This window comes from Blennius ocellaris, assembly GCF_963422515.1.
Source record: "Blennius ocellaris genome assembly, chromosome: 9".
Classification (NCBI taxonomy): domain Eukaryota; kingdom Metazoa; phylum Chordata; class Actinopteri; order Blenniiformes; family Blenniidae; genus Blennius; species Blennius ocellaris.
The window spans coordinates 8,053,989-8,072,859 of NC_137658.1; the positions used below are offsets into that span (position 1 = coordinate 8,053,989).

General features: G+C 41.6%; 3 protein-coding genes across 3 annotated transcripts; all 3 read right to left on the minus strand.

Moving 5' to 3' along the window:
* Positions 1 to 1,417: 1,417 nt before the first annotated feature.
* On the minus strand, positions 1,418 to 3,858 carry clp1 (cleavage factor polyribonucleotide kinase subunit 1). The gene is made up of 6 exons (XM_080502833.1): positions 3,833 to 3,858; positions 3,142 to 3,416; positions 2,872 to 2,979; positions 2,665 to 2,784; positions 2,429 to 2,566; positions 1,418 to 2,317 (listed from the first exon to the last, which is right to left on the minus strand). The coding sequence occupies exons 1-6, from the start codon at positions 3,840 to 3,842 to the stop codon at positions 1,631 to 1,633; spliced, it is 1,338 nt and encodes a 445-aa protein (XP_080358959.1). The 5' UTR covers positions 3,843 to 3,858; the 3' UTR covers positions 1,418 to 1,630.
* Positions 3,859 to 5,227: 1,369 nt separating this feature from the next.
* Positions 5,228 to 7,077, minus strand: selenoh (selenoprotein H; the record flags this gene model as incomplete). Its single annotated transcript, XM_080502434.1, has 4 exons — positions 5,228 to 5,334; positions 5,846 to 5,988; positions 6,819 to 6,966; positions 7,062 to 7,077. The coding sequence occupies 4 exons, from the start codon at positions 7,075 to 7,077 to the stop codon at positions 5,228 to 5,230; spliced, it is 414 nt and encodes a 137-aa protein (XP_080358560.1).
* A 4,413-nt stretch (positions 7,078 to 11,490) lies between these two features.
* rtn4rl2b (reticulon 4 receptor-like 2b) lies at positions 11,491 to 17,278 on the minus strand. The gene is made up of 4 exons (XM_080501820.1): positions 17,141 to 17,278; positions 15,560 to 15,786; positions 15,240 to 15,473; positions 11,491 to 14,020 (listed from the first exon to the last, which is right to left on the minus strand). The coding sequence occupies exons 1-4, from the start codon at positions 17,187 to 17,189 to the stop codon at positions 13,148 to 13,150; spliced, it is 1,383 nt and encodes a 460-aa protein (XP_080357946.1). The 5' UTR covers positions 17,190 to 17,278; the 3' UTR covers positions 11,491 to 13,147.
* Positions 17,279 to 18,871: the final 1,593 nt, after the last annotated feature.

An 18,871-nucleotide genomic window follows, 5' to 3' on the forward strand; every position in this document is an offset into this window, starting at 1 on the left:
TCCCGGAACTAGTCCGTCGTCCCTCAGGTGGGACGAGCAGCCAATCAGAGGCAGAAGGGGGCGTGGTCTGTGGGAGTAGCTTTTTTACGTCACACTTGAGTCGTGAAATTTAATGAGCGAAACACCAGATTTATTAACTATAAATGAATCCATCATATAGGTGATGTGCGGTAAATCACGAATAAATGGAAACAAAATATTAAAACAAAAGGATAAAAAAGCGCAATAAAATGGAAGCAATATTTGATGCACTGGGTTTAATTAAACAAAACAGCAACTGATCACTTGAATTGAAGGATATAATGGAAATGCTGAAATAGAAATGTAGCCAAATAAAATACAAAATAGAATTATAAAACACATTCTACGACTATAACGAAATGTATCGTTTATTAAAAAAAACACAAGAAAACGAAAGTAAAATGTTGATCCAGGGAATTAAATGTGATACATGATAAATGTAAAAATATCAAATGGGATGTAATATTCCTTACATGTGTAAAACACCTATTTTATCCTATGGCACAAAAATTAGCCAGATGCAAAATTTTCCTCATCTATTTTCAAATTTGTAAGAGTGCTTTGATTGAGGAAAATTATCTCAAGTGTTCGAGGCCAACTTAAAAACAAAACCTTCCTGCCAGGTAAACTCAAAACACATCCAAAGCTGGCTGAGAAAATACAATTTTTAAGGATTATTTTGTTTATTGTATATGGAATGCAGGTATGACAAAAAAGGTCTCTCAAATTAGAAATGTATCAGGATGTTCTTATTTTAACTGCCTCAAGTATGCTCACTATTTCTCTCTCGTTTGGAATGCAGATCACAGACAGTCACTTGAAAGCCCTTACAGTAGAGCCACCTACAACACAGCCAGATCCTGCAGATTAAAGCAAAGGATCAATTTCCGAGAACAGAAAATAGGAGTCAAGAAAGCAGACTTTTTCAACACTAAACATGAAATGTTAAAGAGTATGTGGGTGAAAAGAACACTCAGTGTACTCCAGTATGAGGTGCCGGGTGTTTACAGCACAAATATCTGATGAGCTCCCGTTGTAGTGCTCAAAAACAGTTCTTGCCATACTGGTTAGGATTTGGCCTACAGGTCAGTGCCCTTTGTCTTACAAAACAGAATGAGAATGAACTCTGCAGGATGGCCATAATGCAAATGCGAAATGTTTCAAATACCTTTGAGACACATAAAGTTTACTGAATTTGTTTTATTTTCTTAGGAGTAGAAGCCCAGTTAAAATAGGTTATAATTAAGATCTGATCCCATTCTTTTTTATTAAGAGTCCATTGAATAACAGATAAAAACAAACTATTTTTTTTAAAGATTTATAGTATAGCTAGTATAAAGCCCACAGACAAACGTTCACTTTAAAATATTTTATTACAAAAAACAATTTACAGCGTTCATGAAAGTTCTTCCCAAAAAAATAATTATTTTCAACATATAAAACATCCCTTGCCTCAAAATGCAATAGTGTATGGTGTATGCTATCCACTTCAATTATTATCTGCTATCAATTTCAACATGTTGATACTATATTCACTGGGGGGGAAAAACACAAAAAACATCCAACAGTACTCTTGTTTACAAAACTTCCACTTCCCCGAGGCATTGCTTCATTTCATATCCATGAAGCGGATGTCCATTATGAGCAGAGTATGTCTCGGCAGTGGTCGTGGTGCTGGGGACAAGACTTTCAAGATCTGTGTCTGAGTGTCTACATAAGTTACCACAATAAAGCCACAGACTGGGGTCTCCACTATTCCTTTTCTCGCACCTTCCTCTCCATCCTCGGCACTGCTCACACTAAGAACATGATATGTCAGGTCTCGTCCCGGTGTTACCGGCACCAGCTTGAGCTGTGTGTCATCTTGGGACATTCCCAGGGGTAAGCAAGAGTCAGGGATTGAAGGCGCCCCGATCTTGTAGATGCGGACGTCTGAGAAACGCACTTCAAAAGAAAAAGGGTAGAAGGACAAGCCACGGAAGCCATAGAAGTACTCGCGGAGCTTCTCCTCCCGAGCCTCTCGCCGGCAATCCTTGGAGCGCTCCACCACGCCACCGGACTTCGGTAGAAGCACGACCCGGACAAAGTGAGGAAGGTCTCGTTTTAGTTCATTATAGAGTCTCTCGTGGTCCAACACGAGCACCACATCCACCTGGAAGGTGGAAGCACAGTGGACGAGAGCCTGGTAACCGGAGCCTTTCACCCAGCCACAGGTGTTGATGATGCAGCCTCCCACACTGGCCTTTCTGTTCACTTCACAGCGTTGGGAAAACACCTCGGCCAGGCACGATGTCAGCTTGAGAGCAGAGTGAGAAAATAAATCGTTGAAAACAATTACTTAAGTTGTGGTTTAAGATTTGATGGTTGGAATGGAAAATGTCCAGATAGCCAGAATATTTTGTCTTACCTTGTTGTAAAGTTTGATATTGGTGCCTGGGGTAGTAGAGCCAAAGTGATAGACCAAGGGAGCCTGAACGGAGAAGCCCTCCTCTACATCTGCTGGACGCTCAATACACAGTGCAGACACGGTCCCAGGTACAGACACCTGATGCAGCCCAAGAGGATTTAACATCAATATTGAATACGATGCTTATTATACGTCACTCTTTAAAGTTTACAATCATGTCAGCCAGTTCTTCTTACCCCACTTTGCCCAACATCGAGTTCCACAAGTGTTGGTCTCCTTCCAACTCTCACAGCGTAGCTGAGGAGCAAACGACACACTGTTGACTTCCCAACATCTGTCGGTCCGACCACCATCACCTGAGGACCATTCAGTTTAGTGCCATTACAAAACATTTCACTGTGGTCTGAGGGTCGTATAATGAAGATTTCCTTATTAAAACATACCCTCGGCCCCCTCTCATTGTCCCGTTCTGCTTGTTTTCTCATCTGTTCCAGGGCAGCATGTGTGTTCAGATAAAGCAGCATCGGAGTGTCTTTTGACACATAAGCAACCTGAAAATATGCAATAATCACAGTTAATTATTAAGCTGTTTATATGCGAGGAACAACACAAAGCTGAACAGTGTGAAATGTGATTTTGGAATTTGGAACACTTTTCATAAGAGAGACTTGGGAGTCCAATGTGCACACACTCCTCCCTATCTGTGTACCTACCTCTGGCTTCCCATAAAGATTCACGGTGCAACCCTGCCAGGTAAAAACTGCAATCTTTGAGCCTGGCCCGAACGTGTACTTCTTGTTTCGGTTCAGTTCTGAGCCAAACACCTCAGCCATTCCTGTGAGAAGCTCGAGTTCAACTTGCTCGGCCGCTTCCCCTGCCTCCACCTCGAACCGTAGCTCAGTCTCCTTCTCCAGGTCAAACCTGGTACTGAGCTTCCCAGGTGGAGGAGCATCCTCGCCAACCTTTTCCACAACCTCTGTTGCCATGACTGACGAGAGAAATGTGCGTTACGTGCGGTCACAATTGTACCGAGAACAAATTTACAGTCACACCAAACACAGTACTGCAAGTGTTGACGATGCTGACACGCATCGACAGAGTTCGTCTAAACGCCCGTTATGCAATATTGACATGTTGTTGTAAATAAGTCTGCGCATAAAGAAAGGAGAGACAAATTATACATCCCCTGTAAACATATCAGGTGCACACTTGTGCGCTACAAACCAGTTAGCATAGCGATGCTAAACTAGTGATACCTCGTGGATAAACGAACGACTAAAACCGTCTCCAACATCAGCAACTCTTTTGTAATGTTACAAGATACATCCATACTTTCTAGTTTGACTGTACAGTACTTACAGGCTAATTTCGAACATTAATATCGAATAAAAGTAAAACCCTCACTTGTGCTCATGACGAACTGCTTCCGTGCCAAGTCGCGGATTGATGACGTCGCGTCACTCGTCCCCAACACGTAGCAACCAAAATTACTGTATTTTAAAAACATTTTATTCAGTTGATAACTGAACATTTTAAGAGTGTCAAAGAACTTTTAAATAGTGAAGGTTTATGTTAAGTACTATAAATACCACTGGCCACAAACATGTAATGGATAAATTGTAAAGCAACATGTCGGGCAAAATTAGAAGAAAAAAATATTTAAGCTGCAAGTAGCGTTGAACGGGTCAAAATTGTATTGTGCACCGTGAGAATATATTCTCCTGTCCTAATTTGCTGCTGCTGTAACACTGCAAATTTCTCTATCTGTGAGATCAATAAAGGATTATCTTATCTTCAAATTGGTTAGACTGCAGGAGCCAAAGCGATTAAGAAAATGCAAGTGATTCTCAGAATCAGCCTTCACAGAATAAAATGCCAGTAAGTGCCTGGGTGAAAATTATCTAACTTTAGAGTTCTAGAGTCAAAACATATTAACCCGGTCACTTCTGTATCAGCAGGTGCTACATCATATTTGTGCAAGAATTGTCACAAACAGAAAAAAAGCTGATCCCACACGTACAAGTGATGTGAAGCTGCTGCTTACACAGTACCAAAATAGTTTAAAAAAAACAAACAAACCCAAAAACAACAAAAAAATCTCGTGCATTCCAATAGGGTCACACACAGCTACGCTCAGACCCTAATAAACACACATCAACACAGATACATTATCAAGGCCAACAAAGCAAGTATATGACCAATTTAGAATGACTAATAATCCTCAATTGCACGTTTTGGACTATGGGGAGAAACCAGGTGCCACACAGCGGCCAGCACTCTCGCCAACTGGTGACACTCGCTTGTCCAGAGTGCGAGTGTGAGTAATTGTCCATCTCCATTTTCCTTGTGATAGACTGAATATTGCTATATACAGATAAAATACTCACACAATATGAGAAACTTTATTTAACAAAATATATGTAAAAACACAATGAACCTTCGAAAATGACAACTTGAAAAAGAGGAAAAAGCATCACTGGGCATTTTGGGAACTGTTCAAGCTCAAAGATGCTCCACTAGATGGCGCTGTGTATCCAGAAGACAATGGCAGCTGGAGCTTGGCTCATCAGGGGAGAGACTGAGACTCTCTCTTTGGTCACTCCTCATCATTTTGCTTCCACCAGTCACGTCTCCTGAATGCACTGCTGCACATGACAGGAGACAACCAAGAAACACCACACTGTTCATATTAAGTCTTGTGCATTCCTAAAGCAGTTTCTGGATGTCGTGGAACATTAATATACGTGTCTTTCTGCATATCAGTATTGGGAGTTGTTTAGACAGACCTTCACTGGGCATCTATTCAGTCTTCAGAGCTTTTTGCAGGGCAGCAACAACCACATCAGGTAGAGGAAACTTGAGCTTTCGGGGTGGACCCTTCTTTATTCCAGTCCACAGAGATGTTTCTGTAGAGGTGAGGCATAGCAGACATATCATTAAATAGAAACACATTAAATTCAGTTAGGTGTCAAAAGTAACCTAATAGTCATCCCTCATATGAAACCGCCCAGGACAAATTGAAGATACTGACATTGGTACTGAAAAACACTAGGCAACAATTGTTGTGTAATCTCTTGAGAACAAATAGTGCCGTTGCGGATATATAAACAATGCGCAAGATGCTAATGCCTTCAGTTGAAGCAACAATAAGGATTTACAGCGTTCTGAAAATATTTTTAGTCTTCCGACCTGTGGCCCATGACAATTTTTCAACTTGAAAGTTATTTCAAAGTATAACTCATATGTAATTCAGTGTAAGGTTTGCAAGCACAACATGAATGTTTATGCGCGCATGACTGATGGTGTAATTATTGTTCAGCGTTCAAAGACTTTAAGAGTCCACACTCCTTGCAATGGTCGTGTTTTTAAAAATAGGAGAAGGCAGAGATGCTCTGAATTTGCCATGAAGCACTCTACCTTTGCTTCCATCAAACAGCGTTATCTCAAAGCTATTCCTTCGCGGTTTTTCAGGGTTGAGGACCACATTCAGTTCAGGGCTGGCAGCCAAGAGGGCAGACTTCACCTCCTGGGCATTACGCCCATACACTCGTCAGCTTTTACTGTAAAAGAGAACAGACCAGCTTGTTCAGCATTTTAAACATCATATCAGAGATTGACTGCATGAAATCAATTCAAATACTGATGCTCGGACTGTAACTTTCCTTTATTGCATTTAAGGGTAATGTGCAAAATCAGTTGATAACTAAAGTGAGAAATAATGAAGAGGAAATTCTATAAACAAAATAATTTTCACACAGAATAGTGCCAATGCAGAAAATGTGACTTTGCAAAATAGATGCCAGAATAACAAATCTGTCATTAAGTCCTGACATTTGTCACGTTTTTTTTTTTTTTTTAAGACATTTGCTTTCAAAAAGCAGGTCTGACCAGGGAACACAAATGTATGTATTTTGTGACAACAAATTAAACACGTCTATTTGTTGTTAAAATTAAACAACATTATGCAAGATTTTTTTTTTTTTTTTAACTCCTGAAATCATACGAGAGTCAGTATTAATACATGTATGAACGTTGGCCTTTCATACTTGTCTTTAGTTTATAACTTGGCTTGGGACAAGAAAAAAAATAAAGTTACCTAAAATATAGTTCAGATAATATAGTATTTTGAGGAAATATTCTATTTTTGCTGATCTTCAAATAAAAAGGTGCCGTCACACAAACCTCGTATTGTTTACAGTCTAAATACAAACAATTACCACTTCTGCTCTCACGTGTTGATTGTTTGGTGTTAATCAACGTTCTCGTGATCCCAGTGAAATCCAGGATTTGAGCGAAATAAAGCAAATAAACTAAGTTGGTGGGAGCAGAAACGTCCTTTTAGCATCATGTGAGTAAAGACTCATACTTTGAAAACCTGTCGTTTACTTACCAGTGTTCAATGATGACTTTTGGCCCTCTTTGCTCTTCATCCTGCTCCTCCTCCTCCTCCTCCTCCTCCTCCACGCTTCGGTCCTTCTTCTCCACACACGGCTCCTCCTCGGCCTGGACCTCCACTTTGCGCTTTGTCCCTCTTCTACCTGGACAACAGACTTGCTGTTATACTCTGTCCTCTGCAAGGACTCAAACTCAGCATGTCTCTGTATTGTAGTGTTTACAGTCATCACGCACTCACCTGACCTGGACGCCATTACTATTGTTGGTCTTTAGCGCGTAAAGTGGACTGTACCATCTTGTATGCATGTGCGGGGGGGTTCGACTGTTGTGGGCGATACCATAAATAAGTGGGCTTCCTACCCTAAAAAAAAAAAACCCGGACCAATTCAAATGAAAACATTTGAATTCAGTGTCCTTCTGGTTCTTCTCAATATCATCAAATATTACCAATATTCTAGGCCTTGTCTTTATTTTCAATGAACTTCTATAAAGTTAATGCAAAAATATTATCCACTATTTACGAGATTAATTAACATCAACTTGTACGAGTCAGCACGTGGTTTTTTTAACCTTAAAAAAAGCTACAGCTTCATAAATGTGTGACAACTTTTCTATCCAAATTTTAAAAACCTCCTTTTTTTTCTAAAAATGCTACAGACAATCCTATTTTTATTCAGTCAATACTTTTTTTTTTCTTGATGATTGAATTGCTGCAATAACTGATGGACACATTTTTTTGCACTGAATAAATGTAAGGGAAGACTGGAACCAGCTTTGAAGTTCCTACAGACGACCAACCGTCTTTCTTTAGCTGCTTTTACTGCAGGTATAATTCACAGATAGCCATATTAAGGTAGTCAGCAAATGTTTCTGCTCCCACAGATAGGACTGATTTAGAGAGTTTGTTTGCCACCAAGGCATCCTTAAAGTCAGCCAAGCTGCTGTTGGTAAAAAAACAACAACAAACAATTAGCTAATGAAACATTCACTGGCTGAGTTATTGTTCAGAAAACAAAAAGAGACAGATACGTACTATTCATACTAAATGGATTTCAATTAATGGATTTCACTTAAACAGCGCTTTTCCTCTGCATAAGCAGTCCTCAAAGTGCTTTACACTTTTACACTACAACTTGATATAATTTTTGAGTTCACTTCCCAACAGTAGCAATACATTTCTTCCCTTGAACCACATCATGTACTTTACTCATTGAAGCAGGCTGTAAACAAAAACCCATCTACATTGACAGTGTGGGACTACAGCAGACTTTCTTGGTCTCTATGTGCGTCATTCCATCATGCTAAAGCCTGGGTACACTTGTAGATTAATCTTCCCTTCTGGCTGTTCCAAATAAAGATCTGTGTGTTGTCCTCTGTAAACAGAGGGACAGATGAATGTAGGCCCCAAGAGAGGTGCTTCCACATTTTCTAATGGCTTGTATAATCTCCAATTGAGGATTTGCGAGGATTGATTGAAAGACTGCATCCAAAATACACATGAAAAAATGGAACTAAAACTTAGTAAAGACACAGACGGATGTGTGTGAGTGTATCAAAGTCGAGGGCAAATATGGTGCTAACGGAATGACAATCCTGGCATCTGTCACAGTGAGTGTGGCATTCATACGTTTGGACACTCACAGTAATTGACTTGAGGACATCACGAGTTGCGTGTGTGCCAGAAAATATAAACCCTCCCATGGCGAGGCGGAGTGACTGGCTCACAACCATTCATCTAATCACTACTCTTTTCTTTATTTGTTAACGGCAAACTCAAGACTTTGAGTTTGTTGGCAGCATTGTCAAGTTTGATGTGGTTATATTTGTCGTACCCGTCACACTTTCTCTCCCAATCTCTCTCTGTAGCGTTTTGCCAGTGTATATTCAGCTGGGTTTGTAAACCTTCAGAGGAGGGGACAGATCACTGGACAGATGTGACCTGCCTTCACCCTGTTCTGATCTTTTTGACTTTGACTTGCAAGTGAGTCATGAACGGACGTCCAAATTCGGCTGCCTCCACGCTTGTTCTACAAATACTTGAGGATCTACACATGAACATATCTGCGCACACACACTCATTTATGCAGAGGAGCGGCAGCAGAAGGGAGGTAATTAATTTATCCATATAAGTAATTTCCGCACACTGGGTCCTTGTGGTGTTTCCGCATCCAAAATTTGCACACATGAAAAATTAAGCAAAAACAATGTGTTTAATTAATAGTTTATTTTTTAATTGAAACATCTTTTTTTAAATCATAATAATATATTCTTGTTTTCCTCAAAATGCTTGTTTTGTGAATCAAATATTCACCCCGGAGGCTTTCCAAAGGATGACATTTTGGCCCTTTCATCCAGTGACAACGGGATCATGGGATGCTGAGTGGCTGAACTCATAGGGAAGTCTCTGCTTACAAGAGAATAGACAGCGTTTCCATTCAAAATGTTTAATTTAGACAGTGTAAGGGTCTCCTCAGCTCTCTGCTCCAGCTCACTCTTCCACTGTGACCTTTCCGGTGCACAGGTTCACTGCCCTGCAGTCTCAGGTTGTCACATGCTGGACAATGAGAGTCAACAGAGCTGCAAATGAAGTTCATCAATTATGAATTCTATTCTATTCTATTCTATTCTATTCTATTCTATTATTTCTCAGAGAAAGTGCTCGGGCACTGACATTAATTGATTTCATCGTTTTCTTTGAGCTTCCTGACGTCAGGGTGTGAGTCACAGTTCATCTTCCACAAACAACACGTGTGAAGGTGAACGTCAGCAAACACGCCATCAAGACGCAAGCCAACACGCCAACTCATACAAGCCACCGCATAGACTCGGCCAAGACGAGCATTGCCATGTGGGAAAGGGACGGGGAGTGAGGAGTGCTCGAGTGACGGGGCCTCAGACAAAGGCTGTGAGTGACAGCAACATAAAAGGCTCACAAACACAAAAGAGAGGGGAAAAAAAGCACATGTTCGAAAAATAGGAGAGACAATTGGGGAAGAAGAGTGGGCGCACATCATCAAAGTCTGGCGACTTCAGAGAACGTCTCCTAACTAATGGCGTCGTTGAGTTCCTGCACCGGAAAAATACACACAAGGCATGTCCCATGACCACCCAGGCAGTTGCTTTGGTCCATATAAGGCAAACGCCTACAGTTGTGCTGCGAACGGGGAAACGAGGCAGTATGGAAAGAGTAATTATGTTGGTCACGACGAAAGTTTTTAATGTGCATTTCCGCAGGTGGTTGTCTCTAGCAGAGGAAGCTAAGAGGACAAGCTCACAATTGAATTTCTTCCCACGTATTGTGAAAGCAAATAATATAAATTCAAAACAATAACCGGAAGTGATCTGACAACAGAGGATTGCGAGGAAAAACCATCAGGAGGTGCGAAACGTGTTCCTGAACACGAATCAATAACTTTTGTGACCAGTTGATGAACTGCTGTGAGACGGGGTTGCAAAAACATGTTTGGTGGTTGAAGATTGTAACTTGTAAGGCAGCAAATTCAGTATTTTCCTGTCCAACTGTTTATACTGATAAACAACCCGGCCAGTAAACACATAATAATTGGTGTGATTTCTACTGGTTGCTTGCTACAAAACAACAACAAAACCAGCCTCCCTGTTTTGTCTTGATTCTCACCTTTGAGCTAAACTAACCAAACGTAATAATTTAAATGGCAGGGAGTGGCAGATATTTTTCACTTTGGAAAACAAAAAGGAAAAAAGAAAACAATATCTACATACTGATTTGATTTGCATGCCACTCCACATAGCTTCCTTGAACTTCAGAAATCTGAATGTGTCTTTGTATGTTAATGGTTTATGTAAACGAGTCCTTACACATGCAAGCACATGCATGAATGCGTGCATCATAATCATTATTATCGAGCTAATCTGTTGAGGGGGTGTTGTGATGCCAGGACATTTCGTCACATTTTCATCCTGGTGTGTTCCCTATTCTGTCTTGTCTCTGAATCATACCCCTCCCTCCTACCAGGCCCCCATGAACACACACACACGCACACACACACACACACACACACACACACACACACACACACACACACACACACACACACACACACACACACACACACACACACACACACACACACACACACGGCTTAATCAGACATTTTCACTGTATAATGTGGCTCAATATAGCTGCCGTCTGTGCACGAGAAGAAAAGTGACGAGGATGAGGGGTGAACATATTTGAGGCTGGTGACCTTTAGTACTCACACACATGCTCACTGTACATAACTTTCTCAGATGTCTAACAAATCCCACCTCCCTCCTGTCATTGTATGTACAGTATGTCCCTACAGCCCCAGCTGCTATTCAGCCAGGGTCATTGGTCTGTATACAACTGAAGTTGCAGTGAAAGTCTAAAATCATTTAATTCACCAAATACTAATATTATTCAGTTATTGACTCTTTATGTGTCGACTCATTAACCGTCATCAAACTGGAGTTTCTCACTTTTGTTTAGAGGGTAACTATTATCATAAACAACAACAGAGTCATTTGTGTCTTATTGTTTCTTTATTTTTTTTATTAAAAAACAAAACAACCTTCTCACAACTCTTCCCATTGAAAAATACAGTATATAACAACATCACAGTATCTTTCATGTTCTTTTCAGAAACTCAAATCAAGGCGCGGGTTGGGTTCAGAGATTACATACGGTACAGTCAGGGAACATCCTTCAGGAATAATTTGGATCACTGATTAGTTGGTGCAGTTGATTATAAAAGTGACATCATTTCTCATTCCAGTCAAACTGGAGGTAAAAAGTTAGAACTTCTATTTGACAGTATGTTTGTCGGTGTCTGTCTAACCGTATAATTAGGTCACGTAACAGTGTTATCCAAACAAATCAATGGACATATGAAATCATACTGATGTGGATGAAGAGTAATTAAAGAAGATGATTTAGGGTATTTGAAAGATTTGAGTTTGTTTGTTTTTGCATACGGGACATTTTGGATCTTCCATCCACATTTGAAAGTAATAAACACACATGCACGCACGTACACACACTGACACACACACACACACACACACACACACACACACACACACACACACACACACACACACACACACACACACACACACACACACACACACAGAGACTGTAGAGCAAATGCAGGCCTAAGTGTTTTGAAACTGGAGTCAACGGAACCGCGACCCGACGGCTTAAAACAACTCAAGCCAGTATGTAGGACTCGTGCCTCGTGTCACTTTATAGCCTGTTCTGTGTCAGTCTGGACATCCACACTAACAGGCTGATTAACTCTGTCAGATTCAGAGCCGTACACATACGGGCACTTTGGTGGTTTAGTTCACAACACTCGTTTCACACACACGGCAAAAACAGAGACACACAAAATATGATTGTCTGGAGGATAAACTTTCTCATTTCTAGGTAGAAATCTAAGTTCATTAATAAAATGAAATTATATTTGAATTTCTTCTTCAGACTGAGTGATCATAAAAAAAAGAAAGAAAGGAGAATGGAACAGAATGGTAAACACAAGTTGGGAGGGAAAGGAGTTTCCACATGTAATCTTTTTGCCTTCACTTTTTAAGTATCTATCCTACGACAAAAGTCAGTTTTTTTTACTAAATTGTGCTAAAAAATAAAGTACAAATCCAACTAGTTAAAAGAACTAGATGCAGTGGGTGTATGTACAATGATGGTATGTGGTATGTACAGGCGGCAGTTTCCCGACATCACTGGATCTTTCATCTGAAGCGGAGCACAGATTCACTCCTACCTGCAGATTTAATGATGCTTCTTCTATATTTTCTTCAAGTTGACCATCAAAAACTTATTGTATTTTTCCTCCAATATCTCTCTTTGTATGTGTTTTTTAATCGCTTCTACCTACCATTACCATCTTTTCTATTCATTATATAAGAAGAAAATAATGAGGCAGGATTTTAGCATATCCTTGATGATGAGTACGAGATAATATATATATTTTTTAAAAGATAGTGGAGAAAATGACTCACAACGCCTGCGTTGTTTACAGCCTTGACGCCACAGAAACAGATCCTCACTGGTCGCTTTCTGTTTGTTACTCACTGCCGGAGCAGTTTTCCCTAATGTCATATCTGCTTTTTAAAGACCTTATTCTGCTCTAACTCAACTCATCTACTGATCGCCGCTCTTTAGAACAGCGCTTTTGCCTCAGTGTTGCACTCCTGCATGTCCAGGAAGCCACTGAAAAGACTCATCATCCAAGATTTGTTCAGAGTTGGAAAGAGTAGGGGGGGAGAAACTCAGAGGAGAAATAGGACTGAGGAGGAGAAAGGAGTTCAGCTAAACAGAAAGTGCAGGGAAAATATGACAATGGAGAGGGAAAGGAGATGGAGAGCTGATGGAGTGATGGTAAAAGAGGAGGACGAGGGGAAAGCTGGGTTGTCGTAGTTTGAAACACAATCCAAATCATAGCAGCGGATAGAGGAGTCTTCGTTCCCATAGTTGGCCCAGTATTCTTCCTGGTCCACCTTCGGGAGCGCGGCCTCATCTGCTGACAACTCATACTTGGCGGGGATGGTTTCGATGGGGGATTTGGGGAGGTACTGGGGCTTGACACCAGCGAAAGGGAAGGCCTTCACTGTTTCCGAACTCTTCTGGTAGGAAGCTTTGGAGGAAGATGCAGGCTTGTGTTTGGAGAACCACCAGCGGGTCTTGGTGCTGAAGGTGGTCGTGGTGGATCCAGCCAATGAGCCAGGGTCGGGCATAGGGCATAGAGCGAAGTCCATCTCGCGCAAGAATCGAAGGTCCTGGCCCCGACGTTGGGAAGGGGAGGTGCACATGAGCTCGGAGGAGGAGATGCGGGCCTCGCGGAACCACTCCCAGAGGGGACGGGCCTCGCAGCCACAGGACCAGGGGTTTGCGTTGAGGCGCAGGAACTGAATGCCCTGGGCGTCTCTCATGGCCTGGCCTGGGAGCTCAGCCAGGGTGTTATTGAACAGGTAGAGCATGGTGAGTCGACCCAGGTCACGGAAGGCCCGGCGGTTTACCTGCCGGATGCGGTTGTCATGGAGAAGGAGGCGGTCCAAGTTGACCAGACCTCTGAACACATTCTCAGAAAGGGCACGGATTCGGTTTCCATGCAAAAACAGGTGGGTGAGGTTGACCAGGTCTGAGAACAGGTCATCCTGCAGAAAGTGGAGTTGATTTTCCTGCAGCAAAATAAGAACACAATAGAATTAAGTGCTGTGAAGAAGCATTAAGGGAAAGTGAAAATGTTGGCCACAGGTGTAAATGTTAAAAACTAGGACCTCAAGAACATTATGCTCCTAATTACATGCAGAAAGCTTAGATGAGCTTTTTCCTACCATCAGTTGGTTGTGTACCATTTATGTATATTTGGGACGTTTCCTGTTTCGATGCAGTGAAGTTATAAGTGACCTGAATTGTTCGGAGGCTCATTGAATGTGGGATGTGTTTTCTTTCATTTCAGGCAAAGGCATCTTGGCAGGGATTTGATTTCTGATTGGAACAGAGTTGCTTTCAAAGACACTGCTGCCAACAACTGACAGCATACAAGAAGAACAACTTTGGCAAAAAAACAGCAACAAAAATGCATGCGACATCTCTACAAGTTAATTTTCTGAAGTGTTTTTAAGTGGTTTGTTTTTTTTCATAATACAAAACCAAAGAAAAAATACAGACAGACTGATGCAGTGTAATACAAATATAAATTCTGCTGTGATATGGTTTATCTCTCCTTCTCTGTTCACAACTACTCTGCTGACATGATGTTTAGCATTTAAAAGATTATCCTCCAAACACTTTTAGTAAAATTAAAGCATAAAGGTTTCATCGAATTGGGTATAGTATAATCGTGAAGAATTGTAAAGGTTTTATATAATCTCATTGAGAGCTTTAACATGTAATTTGGCTCTGAGCTAGAACTGAAAGGAACTGTGTGGGCACATGTGCATTTTGTGTGTTATATAGTCAGGATTGGCATTAACTTAGCTGATCACTGTGTGTTTTGTAGTCGATTGAGACTTGCTTATTGGCATAAATGCAACCGTTTGTGTTAAGATTATTAATATCTGAAAATTGTGCAGCTAAGTAAACTGCTTTGCTTCTAAATGATTTGTGATTTGTTTCAATACTTGTTTAGTTTCGTTTTGCAATGTACTGACTGCGCATCTCTCTGGACTTGTGATCATCCTTCACACTGCACATGCTGTATGAAGGCATCCATGTGTGGGTGTGCTGCCTCCATGTGGGCATTTGAAACTGACTAATGATAAAAAAAAACAATTAGCCCTGCAAAAACAATGTGTGCTCCTGCAGGCATTATGACTATGACCATCCATCAATCTGTGCGTGTCCTGTGCATGTCTTGTGTGTGTTGTAGGCAGACTGTGTGTGTCTTGTGCCTACCTGCAGGTAGAGAAACTGTAGGCTGTACAGCTTGTGGAAGATATCATGGGGGAGAGTGGCCAGCCTGCAGCGGTGCATGTGCAGGCTCTGCAACTTCTCCAGTCCCCTGAAAGCTCCACCTTCCAGGTGCCGCAGCGAGGGGTTGTCGCCCAGATCAAGCTCCTCCAGTACCCTGAGGTTACTGAAAGCTCCGGCTTCTATCCATGTGATGTTATTGCCATAAAGCCAAAGCACCTGCAAAAAGGATTCAGTGGGTCAAGAATAAAGACAAACACAGAGTAATACAGGATAGGAATGCAATCCACTCCCACTTTTCTCACCTGAGTCTCAAAGCCAAAGGAGTCTGCGCGAAGCTCAGTGATGCGGTTGTTCTGCAGGAAAACACGTTGAGAGTCATAGGGCACGCCGGCCGGCACTATGGTGAGGTTCTGGGACTGGCAGCTGACTGTCATGGGCGTGGGGTAACACACGCACAGCTTGGGGCATGCTGTCACCCCGCCCGGCTTCACCACCACCAGCCACAGAACCAGCCACAAAGTCAGTCCGCCTGCAATAAGAAGGAGAAAGAGAAAAAGAAAGAAAAGTATTATACGTGTCCTTAGAAAATGGGCACACAATTTAGAGTCTGATTAGGAGCAGAGGGTAATTGCTGCAGGTCCTGCATATTGTTTGTGAAAATGAGGAGCAGACAAAGAAAGAGGTGGATTTCAGCTGTGGAAGCCTGCTGGTCTTTTCTACTTGTCAGTCAATCCTGTAGCTGTTGTCAGTGATTCTTTTTTAGCACTGCTGTCCTCTCACCCATGACTTGTTGATGGCTTCCAGAACTCCCAGCTTCATTTATAATTCACCAGATTACATTACAAAAATCATTCACCTATTCATAGCCACCTGATCATTTTACATGGGTGGCATCAGTGTCTTTTCTTACACAGTTACATAACTTTGAATGTCAATATTTTGGGGGGATCAAATGAAATAACCATAAGCAGGCAATTCAGATTTTAAAAAGACTAAAACCTGCATGTAGTCGTGGTTCCCTGCATTGCATTAACCTTGTTCTCAGACTGCATGTGCCTCGAGGATGTTCCCCCCAAGACCTTCATCGTGCGGAAGGCACGCGTAAAGCCGGTAACCAGACCCAGATCAGTTTCAGTTATTGTAAATAATTTCACAGCTTCTTGGCACAGCTCGGATATCCTTGGACAAAAGTGTCCACCGCAGGAAACGTACATGCGTTAATATTTTACGAAGTTCCCATTCACGCAACGTGCGCAATTTTTTCCAGCGTCTCACCCCTTGACCTTTTAACAAGCTGGACTATTAGGTGAGCTGGACTCAGCTTGATACGAGCCTCTTGAGATCACTAACAAGCTTCACTGAGTATTATATGGTTGAAATGGTGACGTGAGACGGTGACAAAAGTTTACGCGTAAAAGACGCGCTTCTGTCTTTCCGTGCGTAAAGGAGGTTTGAGCAGAATTTTATCAGCAGGTCTCGAAAAACTGAAACCATCAACACCTATCAAGTGATGCTTAAGGTTGAATTTAACTTGTTGAATATTTGCACTTATAAAACAAAAAAGTCGAAACAAAAACAATCTACTTGCAGCAGGCATTGTAAATCCTATGCATAGCAGACAATTCAAATCGGTACGGAACAATTTTAAGTCACAAAAACCAGGACAAATTAAAGTCTCATACAATACATGCACAAGTAAACAAAAAGCCAGAATAACAAATTATTCATATAATTGCAAATTTGTTATGTGACCATCGCAGAAAAAATAAAAACACATCGACAAAACTTTTTAAGACATGCAAGACTACTTGAATCAAATTGCAAACTCAATATTTCTTATGCACACATTTTTTTTTTTAAATACAAAAAGATGTGCAACTTACTCTTAAACTTGTGGGCGCCAGAGACCCTCATGGTGCTGCGAGTCAACATCTCGAACCAAAGCCGAAAGCGAGTTAGCCTGCGCGGCGTGGAGGTGCCTGCTTGCTGCTATCTCTGCTGGGCTTCAGCTCTGGTGTCCGAGTCGCTGCGGCTTCGAGCAGTGACGTGAAGGATTCCCGGGAAGGTGTTTATACCCGCGGCCGGAGCTCGCCCACGCCCGTGGGCAGCGGAGCATCCTCTGTGCGTCAGCCCGGGAGGAGGAGGAAGGGACAAGAAAGGCACTGACGGGGCGTGTTTTATTGGCATTGTAATAACACCCTACTGTCAATTTGTCAAAGAAAATAATTTCGATTTTAATCATTAGGAACATTAATGATGGCAAATAAACACACCATAAAAAAAAAAGAAAAAAGAAAAAAGAAAGTCTATTGTAAAATTTTAAGATATCTCATTAATTTATTCGAATTTTCTCTATTCATCATCTAAGACAAAGCACAAGGTGGGAGGAATAGTGTTGACAACGCCCCATATCATATTCATTAGATGACTACTCCTTATTAGAAGTGTGCGGTTCCGCCGTGGCACATGCGCTTCCAGGGGGAGTTGGAGGAGGACACGAGGAGGGAGAAACTCATTTGGCATTAAAGACAGAATAGCCTGTAGTACAGTGCTCCATGTGTGGGTTCGTTTGGAAGGAAGCCGAGAGTCGCCTACAATACAGAACAGATGAAGATGAGAGGAAAACCCAGCGGTGGAGCGAAATGATCTAACTCACACAGCATATGGGGCCATTGCAATTGTGTGAGGCAGAGATTACACTTCTGTGCGGGACCACACACATTGTTCTTCAAGTATCACTTGTCACCGAAAAAAATGTGTTTGGAATAAAAGTCACATTGTTTGAAGAAATACTATCCGACATTGTGTCTCAACTGGCTGGATTATTAAGTGGTTTGTTATGTGGAATGAAGGTGTTAATAACAAATCATTGATTATGACAGTGAAAGACTGTCTGTCACATCCATCCATCCATCCATGAAAGGCAGGGAAGAATATACAAACTGCAAACACAAATGCTTGAGCTCAATCTTGAACTGGACTTATTCTGGATGTGAGGCAATAGCGCCAACCCACCAAACATTAAACATTCTTTTTTCATTGAATCTGGTTGGTCTGTCATATCCTCAATTTTGCTTTATTAGAAATATAGTCTCTTTTAAATTGGGGTGTTTTTGGACTATTATTGGACAATAACACCCCAATTTCAACGACCACAGTTGGATTATATTTTGGCTAAATCTGGACCGCATTGGTTGGTCCGACAACAACCTCGTTTAATGCAGACTGGACAGAGTTAAGACCATTTTCTTGTTTGGTCGCAAGACATTTAACTTTTGAGGCCTATAGAGTGGCGCTCACCACTTTTATACCTTTTGATTTTGTGACTACAACTATGTGCGTAAACAAATGGGGCAGCATTTTTTTTTTTTTGCTTAATTGTCTCATTCAGAGTCAAACTCCAAAATCTACTGCGTGAATTGATGACTGTCCTGCGGCCTTTCTGTGTGGAGTTTGCATGTTCTCCCTGTGTGTGTTTGGCTTTCCTCCCACGGCCAAAGAACATGCATGTGAGATTATATTGCACCCAGGTGTGAGGGAGTGTGGTTGTTAGTGTTTGTTACGTGATAGACTGGGTATGCAGGGATTGGCTCCTGGCACCCTACGACCCTGGA

Bases quoted from the DNA above. Each gene is read 5' to 3' on its own strand.
- rtn4rl2b (XM_080501820.1), bottom strand. From the start codon at position 17,189: ATGTTGACTCGCAGCACCATGAGGGTCTCTGGCGCCCACAAGTTTAAG. The intron at 15,787-17,140 runs GTAAGTTGCACA...TTCTTATTGCAG, and splicing joins TGGCGCCCACAAGTTTAAGA to GCGGACTGACTTTGTGGCTG. The intron at 15,474-15,559 runs GTGAGAAAAGTG...TCCTTTTTGCAG, and splicing joins CCTTTGGCTTTGAGACTCAG to GTGCTTTGGCTTTATGGCAA.
- clp1 (XM_080502833.1), bottom strand. The intron at 2,567-2,664 runs GTAAGAAGAACT...GGGCTGCATCAG, and splicing joins TCGATGTTGGGCAAAGTGGG to GTGTCTGTACCTGGGACCGT. The intron at 2,318-2,428 runs GTAAGACAAAAT...TCTGCTCTCAAG, and splicing joins ATATCAAACTTTACAACAAG to CTGACATCGTGCCTGGCCGA.